The following is an 11,497-nucleotide window of genomic DNA, read 5'->3' as shown; positions in this document are numbered from 1 at the left end:
CTGTCAAAACTTACAATCAAGAAAAGGTAATAAGTAGGAAAATTTCCCCAGGTCATACATAGATTGTAGCCTGAACTCTAACACAGAATATACTAAAAGGTAGCCCAAATAGTAGAAATTAATCTAAAGTTCAGAGTGATTTTACACATACTTAAATAATAAAATCAGTCTAATCTTTAAATTTACAACAAAATTTCAAAACAAGACTCTCATGAACTAATTATGCTTTTTCTTCATTAAAATGTTCTCATGTAATGTAAAATTCAAGAATAATTTTTCAAGTATGTGAATGCATAAAACTATCTGATTAAATAAATTAAAAACAAAAACCCAAGCCCCAGAATCTTTAATTGTGTAGAAGGGGAAATATGGAATACTTCTGTTCCCTGCCAAAGGGTACTATGGACTGTGGAAGACAGAGTTAGGGGAGGTTTCCAAGAGCTGGTAACAGCACTGCTAAGGCGCTTTTTAAAGAGATTAATTTTTAAGCTAACGTAACTATTCCAAACACTGAAGAGAAGGTGGGTGGATGATGTACAACTCGGTGCCTTCAGACTAAAAAAACTCTGGGAAGATAATTTTCTTCTTTTAAAAAAGGCACAAAGTACATGAAAAGCTTTTACTTTGGGAAGACAAGATACTACAAAAATTCAAATGGACTAGCAACTTATAACAAGAAAATATTTCAAAATACAGGTGAGAATTAGACAGTATATATAGCATGAAACAACTCATTTACATATATATACATATATATATTTTATTTTTAAGGGAAAAAATTTCTTGGAACTGTACCTAGAGCACAAAATACATAAAAATGTGAGGTAATCAAACTAGTTAGTGTGCCAGAATCTGCGGCTGCGTGAAACCTCAGACAGGCACAGACAGGCCAGGCCTTTCTTTCATAATATCCCTCTGGGACTTAGAATTCCTCTACCAAGACAACAACAACCATACTTGTTATTTGAAGAATCAAAAAGCCACAAACCTGGGCTGTGACCAGGGAATGGACACTCTGCCTCTATAATCCCATCACTTTCCTGGAACTCTTTAAAGAACAAGAGTGACTACCAAATGATCTCTGAGAACTCTTAAGCTATAAAACCAAAAAACTTTGACACTATTAGTGAATTTCACAAGAACAGACACAGTTGTGGGGCTACATTTTATAGCTATATGACTAGCGTGGAACAATAGTTGGCGCTTCACACACAGTCTCGCTGGTATTAAACTAAGAGATTCTGGTTCAGGGTTTTAATTATAAAGCTGATAAGTTTTTACATATTACTGATAAGACAGGGCAATTTCCAAATTCCCCATTTGTCAATCAGCTTATATGGTCTCTAAATATCATGCCCCTCTAAGATAAGCACTACAGGTCTGAGACAGGAATTATGCCACATAAGCCTGGACTGACTTGTTTCGCCTGGAAACAGAACTATAGAAGGCTAATGGGGTGTGTCAAATGATGTAGGAGCCAATGTGAAGGAGTTCCCACTGCCAAAGATGGGACAATTTGAGCACCAAAAAGAATAATGATTGCAACAAATTAAAACACAAATACAAATTAAAAAAAAAAAAAATCAACGATCAACTTTGGAGGCGCCAAGGACACCAGCACTTTAAAACTGGTAATTAAAGGGAGAAAAAGCAAGCATTTATCTTTTCCTGTGAATTTATTTCATATTAAGTAAAAAAGAAAGCCACAGGACACAATGTAGGGTATGAAACATACAGAGTATAAGACAATCAAAATAATAGGTAAAAAATACATGGATACCAATGGAGAGACAGAGAATTGGAAGCATGGCCAATTGACACGTTACCTCTGAGGGATGGACACAATGACAATTTCACATTTTGCTCTGTACACTATTGTACTGCTTGAGTCTTTAGTAATTTAGAATACATTCACGTTTTGTTTGTGTAATAACGGAGGGGAAAAAAAGAGCACACCGTGTGAAAAGAAATGCCAATGGCCAAAAGTACCTGAAGAACGTAGCACATAAATAAACTTCTGAGGTAGAATAAATGCTAAGGTTGTAAACGCCAGGTTTTTAAAAATAGATTTGAAGAATTTATGAATGTAAGGCAGCTCTATTTTTGGATAGAGTACCTTATGTATAGAAAGAATAAACTATCTTTGCTTTGTACATGTAAAGAAGAAGTTGAAGTGTTTAGAATATAAGAAAATGTTAGGTAAGAAGCTAAAAATATTGTCATTCAGAAACAATAGCATATTCCTTTTGCAGGTGAGGGAGCTGTTTCATTCATGTAACGTTTGTTGTAGGTCTTAGTAGCTAATTTGGCAGACTATCACAATGAAAAAGGTCTAAATGTACTAGAAAGGATAGAACTGAAGTTTGAATTATGACAGATTCTTGTAACAGATCACCTATGAACATCATACTCTATAGAATTAAGTAAAAAAACGAAAGCAGATCCAATATAGCTAGTATTTAAAGGGTGAAAAGAGTTATACTTTCTATTTCTTAATGTAGATAAGTTACATGAATGCTGGCTGTCGTGAACCATTGAGCAATGTACCTTTGTTTCGTGCATGTTTCTGTAGTACAGTGTAATCATGACAAAATTGAGCGTGTGTGTCAAAGGCGCTGTTCTAAATCAACAAAGCAAAACTGCTCTTCAACAAATACCCCAAAATAATTAAGGCAACCCGTTTGAAGGGCTAAAATTATATCACGAAAAAGAACGAGCTCATAAAAAATTCCAGTAGTCAAACAAATTATTTTCTCAGAAACCCACAATCCAAAATATGGACTTTTCAAGTATAATAGGACCACATTTTATATATCATTCCATACCATATGTTCCTTTTCAAATAAATTGAGTCCACAGTGCTTTATAAATTATTTAGCATATTTAACTAGTGGTCCAAGTCAGAGGGCAAAAAAAGAAGAGAGGGGGCCGCAGAAGACGACAGCTTGCTTTTTCTTTTGAAAAAGAAGGATTAGGGTTATCACAACCACACTATTTACAGCACTACAGAAGGTGGGAAGTATATAAACTGGGTTAAAAAGTATACTTCCCTTAAACGATTCCTCAGCCTCATAAGAAGCCACCCTCACGCTATAGAGCGCCTCAAAATACTGGGCTCACATATAGAGCAAGAAATTGGAGGGAGGTGTCCAACAGAACAGAGAGGGGATTGAGGAGAAGAAAATGGCAATAAACCTCAGAGACTACTTATCCCTAAAGGAAATTTTAAGATGAAATTAAAAGTTGTTTTTCTTTTCAAAAAAACGACAGCAAAAGGTCATCTGCATAGGAAAAAGAAGTTTGTGAGGCTGCCACCTCCCTCTGTCCCCTGCAAGACCACTGTACCTTGTACGTTCTTACAGTTGTTCTCTCACCCTGTATCCTCAGCCTGGGTTAGAGTCTAACTCTTTCTGCAGAGCATGCCTCTATATCTGCAGTGCCTACCTAAATGGCTAGCACAGAAAGGGCTTCAGAGAGATTTTTTTCTGACTGCAAGTTTATATAGTCTTCTATGGGAACTACTTTAAATGTGGAGACTCATTTGGATACATAAACTCACTATTTTTTTGTTGAAGTTTGCATAAAATTAGAATTTAAGCATGAAATAGTTTTTCAAAAGGAAGAAAAAGCGAAGGAAGGGGGAGAATTAGCACTCGAATACAGGTTATAATTCACAAATTAAGGACTAAATGCCTAAAACATAAGTTTTTAAATTCCAAACATTCAATAACAACTTCAGTAATGTGTGCCAGAATTTGACCATCATTCAAGCCCAAGTTTTAAGAACTACCTTGTGAAGTGTGTAGTTCAATGCAACCAACAACTGAAACGTAAATTTTCTACCAAGTTTTATTTTACTTACACCATCAAGATGTAAGAAAAAGCTTCCAATGATAATAAATAAATACAAGTTCAAAAAGGCAAGTGAATTAAAACTTATTCATTGCTGCCTATGTTTGGTGAAGAAAAATTTCCCATGAGAAAAAGAGAACAATAAATCTAGATCAAACATCTAAGAAGAAAATAAAAAGAAAGCATTGTTCTTCTCTACCCAAATACCCTAAAAGAGACTGCAAAGTTCCCAGACGTGTAAGCTGGTATAAACATATTAGAGCACTGTTTGATAATAGAGATAAAAAATTTCAGAAACATCAATCACTTTTAACCCTGAATACAAAAATCAGTCTAAGGAAACAATTAAGAATGTGAACAAAGATTAAGGTACAAAGATGACTAATGCAGTGTTATTTTATAATATGGAAAAATGGAATCTAGTCACATGTCTAGCAATAATAGATTGGTTGAGTAAATTCTAGTATATCCATTTAATGTCATCATCTGTAGGTAAAAGAATGTAGAAAAATGTTTGTCATATAGAACTGAGTCAAAACTATATTATAATATGATCATATTAAAAATAAATAATTTAGCAATGAGTTTGTATATCAATATGAATTTTTCTGGAAAAAGATCTACACAAAGGAACATGTCGATGGTTACCTATTTAATAGAAGTGACAGATAAAAAAATCTACTAGAGGATTTAAATAAAAAGAATAGTCTCTCCTCAAAAAATCCTATTAAATTCTGTGGCTCTGATGAAGATTTTGTTCACCTTCTCATTACTGCAGTAAGAATATAGGAAATTACAAGGATTGTACAACGTCTAGTGATATAATATAATATTTTGTGATAAGTTCATTTGACAATCCCTGGAGCTTCCTCAAAGCCTGATACTCCTTTCCTGCCACTGCCTTCAACAGCATAAATGCCTCAAAATGAAAACATGAGGAATAGTCAGATTACTTACTATATAGTTTCAGAAGATTGTAGTATAGCTGGTCTCTATCACATTCAAATAGCTTCTGTGTCAGCTCCACTAATTTTTCTAGAGTTTCCACCTTAAAAATAAGATTAACAGATGGATCTAGATTGTGTAAAGGAAATATTTTATAGTTGACAAATCTTAGTTGAATAATCCTTCAAATTAGCTTTACCCAAAGGGCAAATTAACTTCATTTCAAAAGTTACAGGGCTGAGCACAACAATGTGAATGTACCGAACGCCACTGAACAGTACACTTAAAAATGGATAAAACGATAAATTTTATCTTATATGTGTTTTACCACATAAAAAAAATTTATTTTAAGTTAAAGGGCTAAAGGACTCTTTGGAGGCAAGAACATAACATGAACAATTACCTAGTTGAGGGAACCTCCACAAAGGTGCATTTTGGAGAATTCAAAGATATTTGGGGTGGAGGACTCAGTGAGCATATCCTATATTTATTAATAAGAATACTTCTCCACCCAAACGTTATAGTCCTGTTCCCCTGTGGCTTTTACTTGGCAGGATATGTGTAAAGATACCTGCACTGGAGGAGAGGTAACATAGAAATTCTACTGGGCTCCCATCAAGTGACTCCTCTGGTCACTAAGGACTGAGGCAGATTTAAATTGTCAAGGAGACAAGGTTAGCCTGCTCAAACCAACAACTAGGATAAATCAAGCTAAAATCTTCAGGGCTCAAATTAAAATTTTTAGGGACTCTGCTGCACCTCAGGAACAAAACTTAAGCTATTGCTTATATTTGGAAAACAAACAAAATAACACTGCTTCTTAATAATGCTGTATCTCCTGAAATCCCCAAATGCTCATATGACATACAGGACATTTACTCTCTACTCACAGTTTGAAGTGCTTGAGACCAGAAATTAAACACAAACCTGATTACTTGAAATACATCTATCACAAAACCACTGAAGTCTTGTAGACCGAGCTCTAATGCCTGGAGTCTGTAAAATACAATAACCAGACAGCACACAAGGTAAGGCTTTAGCTAAACGTTAACTTTACCTCAAAGACACATAGTTTTCCTTCTAATGAATTTGCTGCCTCCTTCCCAAACATACATACTAAAAGAAACCTATAGCTTAATCCCACAGTTATCAAAGACCTGTAGGATTAGATTAGAGCATAAAACGTAACCTATACTTAACCTGTGTCTAGAACATTCGGTTTTTTCAAAATGCTGTCTTGCAGGTCAATTTTCATTCCATAAATTTTAAATCATTAAAATGGCTAAGCTTTCTTTAGTTCAAAAAGAAACCTTGAAATGATGAACTAAATCAACTCCAAAATATGTCAAATTAAATACAAACATATATTTCAGAGATCCCAATAGATTCCATAAGCAAAAATTATTAATAAGTTACAGACTTATTAACAATTTAGAACAACAAATTAATGGTTTTTATTTTTAAAAGAAACATGTTTTATAAAATTTAGTGCTAAGAGTATTCTAACTACCACAAATAATTGCTTACTATCTAAAACTAAATGTTTAAAGAGCTAAGTACTTAAAACAAGCCAAGTACTTAAAATTAGTTCATAGTCTTAGTTTATTTCAATAATTGAGATGTATGTTACATCCTTAATTAGAAATTACTACGGTTTAGTCAATAACTCTGGCTTCAAAGCAATTATTTTACCATTTTGGATACTGAAATAAAAGACAAACTGCTTCACACATAATTCCAAGGATTTGTCATTCCAACTATAGTATTTTCATCATCTGTAAGAGGGCTTTACCACTAAATACTACATTTCAATCACAGCATTATGAGGAGAAAACTACATGCTCATTAGCCCCGGCTGCTCCAGTCTAGAGGAGGTACCTTGACTGCTTTCTCCACTCAGTTTTGTCGACTAAACCAGGTACCCCTTGAATCTGATCTCTTATTTATAAATCCTCATTATTTTTTATTTCCTAAAACAATATTGTAAAATGTTAAATTAAGAACTGAAGCAGAAACTAACATCTCAGAGCTCTGGTAGAATGACAGAAAAATCAGTAAAGTAGAAGATAAGTGTTCTCATTCTAACCGCAAGTATCCACATTTTGAGATACAAAAAATAAATGTCGAATAAATTAATTGTTGAACTATATTCTCAAATATCATTAATATTTACATTTGCACACAACTTCTACTCAAGGGTTTTCTCACATTATCTGTTTTGTTTCACATGCATTACATTGAAAATGAAACCAACATTAACTGTATACAAAAAGCCCGTGAAAAAATACTAGATAATCCTCTTTAGAACACAGCAAAATGTAAGGGCTACAATTCACTCACAACTTTCAATATTATTGCTGATCCAAATGCCAAAGATCTAAATAGCACAACTGTATGACAAACTCTTCCTTTTCGTGGCTGATTAATCTGCCTGTCACTGACAGGACAGGTGATTTATACGGCAGATATTCCTATGTTTCATTTTGAAATTGAGAACAGTTTTCACATATAAACCTCAATCATCAAAAGAACATCTAGGTCAGATTAACTAAATCTCCTAGGCTTCTGTAATAGTCTACATTTCTGGCTTATCTCTTAACATCTTATTGAATTTTAAACACTACGAGTTGAAAGCAAAAACAGAAAATGTAATAACAACATGGAGAAGAATAGACTTCTAATTGGGATGTTGAATATAACTTATCAAAAACCAGTTAATGCTTAATTAAAACTCACCTCTAGTTTTTTCTGGTTTTGCTACATATAATTTATTTAATGGACAGTGAGGATAAAATAATTATTTTAATTAAAAACCTGACATGTTTGTTTCCACCTGGGTTACTGTGCTTCAAACCACACTTCGTGCAGCTCCAATTTAGTACTAGGTTCAGTTGTATAAGAAAAAAAAGTAATCCAAAACCAAAAATAATTTCCATTACTTTAATTTCATTACATTACTCTGATGTAAACTTGCTATTATCATAACAGACATCTATGTATACTAGTAAAAATAGATATCAAGTAATTACTACCTTTAACGTGAAAATAAAGGAAGATTCTTCTACTTCAAACTCTATCTCAAGAAAAACCATCTTAAATTTAACTCAAATAGAAACATTTACCTGTTTTGATTTTTCTTACCATTACTGCAAGAAATGGAAAATGGAAAACAAACACACAAACAACCACCCTAGCCTCATGTCCTCTAGTCAGTACAGAGGGAGGACAACCCAGTGCATGACAGGGCGGCACAAACAGAAACAAGAACCCTATTATTTATCCCCACAGCTAGGAGAGCAAGGGAGGAAAAAGGGCTCATGGAACTTATTAAACCTTCAATATTTGTCCTTTTCTCTAAAATCTGCAGAGATAGACTTAAAGACCATGTCTAGTAAGGAGGAAAACATGGCTGAGCAAGTCAAACTAACAGTCTCACTATCATAAACTAAACACAATCCACTTACCCAAGTGTTACAGGAGATACTCAGGAAACTAACTCATGGGAAAGAGGGTATGAATTGGCATGAGAACTGACATCTCTTGAAATCTGGGAGGTCAGGGAAAAAAAAATCCCTTATGTATATCTATAAGATTCCCTCTGGCTTATTAAGGAAGGCAAATTAGGAGAAAACCCTGAATTTGATCTGGTGAAGAACAAAGGGAAGAGTAACAAAGATTGGGAGATCGCTGTAATCCAAACTTTTGGTCCTAAGCACAAAGCCATAAAAAGAAGGGTTTCACCCCCTGACAAGACAGCAAATATACTCTGGCTGCAGCAGGACCGAAGGATAACAGCAGACAAGAAGAGAGGAAAAACTCAAGAAAGTAATTTTGGAGAAAGGGTAAGTTGTTTCGGTGGTTCAGATATTGAGGGGTCAAGAGATCATGGAGGTCATCTTGCAATATAAAAAGACATCAAATCAATACGTTGTACACCTTAAACTCACACAATGTTACATGTGAATCTTATCTCAATTAAAAAAAGAAAAGAGGGGGCCGGCCCGGTGGCATAGTGGTTAAGTGCGCGCACTCTGCTTTGGTGGCCCAAGGGTGCGCAGGTTCGGATCCCAGGTGCGCACCGACACACCGCTTGTCAAGCCATGCTGTGGTGGCGTCCCATATAAAGTAGAGGAAGATGGGCACGGATGTCAGCCCAGGGCCAATCTTCCTTGGAAAAAGAGGAGGATTGGCATCGGATGTTAGCTCAGGGCTGGTCTTCCTCACAAAAAAAAAAGAAGAAAAGAGAAAGAGAGATCATGGAAGTAGGAATGGCGTAGAGGAACCAACAAAAAATGTGAAATCAGGCCCAATTTCAAATTCCATGACCAATACTAACAAACCCAGCTCCACACACACTCCGAACTCAAGTGTCTTTGCCCTGATTACTTCTCAAACTTGTTCTGTGAGGCTCCTATGAAGATGTACAGGAAAATCATTTGAGTGTATAAAAGTGGTACCAATATTAGTTATACTGTTTAGCTTGTAATCTAGATCTGAACCTCAAGGGAAGAGGTTAGAATATGAACTGCTAACTAAGTTTAAGGCAGACATCTTACTGATCTTTATTTTTGTACCCCAGGACTTAGCAGTGCCTGGCACGTGGCAGGCACTCCGTAAGTGATTACTGAACTGCTCAAAGGGCTGAGAATAAAATTAAATAATGTATTTCTTTACGGAAACCTTTAATATGGTTAACATTTCATATCATTATTTAACTTTTCATACTTGTATGTATCATCTCTCCCTGGACTTAATGTCCAGCCTTAAAACACAAAATGAATTATCCAAACAGTGTTAATTTATTTAAATGACCTACAACACTTCCTTCCTGGGAGGTGACTAAAGTACCTTAAAAGATACTTGACTAAAACAATGAAGCCATTTTTTTGTTCACAAAGAAATACCATCTTATTTTATTATAATTTCTAGCAAAAGGAGTGTGGGACTAGAACTCAGGAGGCCTGGGTTTTAGTCTGAATCTCTGCTACTATGAACCATAAAAGAGGTATCACCTGTAAGCACATAAAATTTCTGTCTTTACATATCAGGGGATTTAAAAACAGTAATGACATTTGACTCACTTCTGAGAAACGATCCTAAGTAAATAATCTGAAAACCAAATATGCCTTTATGTAAAGAATTTTGATGATTACTTATAATAGTGAAAATTTTGCTCAAAGCAGAAATGGGCAAATAAACTTTAGTTCACTTATACAATGGAATGACGTGGCCATTAAAATTAATGCTTAGGCGAGTTTTTAATTACATGCAGGGAAATGCAGAGACAGTGACATGAAAAGGTATTAAATACATTAAATACACTATATCATTCAATTCATTTTAATTATATATAAAAGAAATATGCGTTGAATAAAAGGACAGAAAAACCACAAAGATGACTAGATAAGTAATGAGATTAATAGTGAGTCTTTATATTTGGCATATTTTAAACAATAACATGTGTAAGTTTTACTTGAGTCTATACACAGGGAAAAAAAATCAGATTGGTCATCATGACTGGTAAGACACAATACACTTCACAAAATATATTTACCTGATATTATTATGTAAGGTTGTAAGAATAATTTGTGAACATTTCCCCAACGGCATATTTCATTAGAGATTGTGCCAGAGGAATGCTGGAAGGAACTAGGGAAAGTTAGCCTGCAGAGCATGAGACTGCAGAAGAGAACAAAAGGGATGACTTCAACACAGGAAAGAACATCACATAGAAGGAAGGGAATAAAACTAACACTTACTAAGTGTTTAATAACGTCCCAGACACTCTAGATGTGACCTTAGTAGTGTTATCTGATAGACTCCTAACAGACAGAACAAGGATAAATGATGGAGCACTTTCCCGCCTCAGGGCCTTTGCACAGGCAGTTCTCTCTACCTAAAATGCTTTTGCCTCCACTCTCTATGTGGCTGGCTTCTAATTCATCCTTTAGTTCTCATCCCAAACATCACTTCTTCAGAAAGATCTAGTCTGAAATAGGTCCTTTTTCAGCACTTTTCTCTTACAGCAATTCTTGCATTTTATAGATTCATCTTTTTAAGGTCTATCTCTACGACTAGACTGGAAGATGTGATCAATAATTATCTGCTGAAGGAAGGGAGGGAGAGAAAATTGGTCAAACTGGGAAACCACTGAAATGTTATCAATTACCTTAGTTAAAGGGTTTCATTCAGGAAGTTTCAGATGAAGAAATCCGCCAATGCCAACTCTAAGGGTTCACAATGGGAGATGCTGTATCCGATCTAAGCCAGAGCTTAGTTTATCTCAAGTTAGAGCTTAGATGATCTCATGCCTCTATTAATTCACCCTACCTTCTGCTAAGGTCATTATCCTTCAATTATTAGATATCATTTAAAATGACTGAGTAGGGCCGGCCCCATGGCTTAGCAGTTAAGTGCATGTGCTCCACTACTGGTGGCCCGGGTTCGGATCCTAGGCGCACACTGACGCACTGCTTCTCCAGCGATGGTGAGGCCGCGTCCCACATACAGCAACTAGAAGGATGTGCAACTATGACATACAACTATCTACTGGGGCTTTAGGGAAAAAAAAGGAGGAGGATTGGCAATAGATGTTAGCTCAGAGCCAGTCTTCCTCAGCAAGAAAAAAAAAAAAAAGGATTAGCATGGATGTTAGCTCAGGGCTGATCTTCCTCACATAATAAATAAATAAATAAATAAA

General features: G+C 35.2%; 1 protein-coding gene across 1 annotated transcript in view; it reads right to left on the bottom strand.

Moving 5' to 3' along the window:
- Window positions 1-11,497, bottom strand: part of LRPPRC (leucine rich pentatricopeptide repeat containing) — a 104,463-nt gene that overhangs the window by 25,669 nt on the left and 67,297 nt on the right. Inside the window, exons 26-27 of the mRNA XM_004436705.3 lie at window positions 5,725-5,793; window positions 4,810-4,900 (exon numbers count right to left, since the gene is read on the bottom strand). Of these exons, the coding sequence (XP_004436762.1) occupies window positions 4,810-4,900; window positions 5,725-5,793 (160 nt within the window). The remainder of the gene's footprint in view (window positions 1-4,809; window positions 4,901-5,724; window positions 5,794-11,497) is intronic.

This window comes from Ceratotherium simum, chromosome 11 (genome assembly GCF_057802395.1).
Source record: "Ceratotherium simum simum isolate JZ-2026a chromosome 11, ASM5780239v1, whole genome shotgun sequence".
NCBI lineage: Eukaryota > Metazoa > Chordata > Mammalia > Perissodactyla > Rhinocerotidae > Ceratotherium > Ceratotherium simum.
Note: the sequence above shows the minus strand (reverse complement) of the source record. Positions and strands in the feature narration are given on the sequence as shown.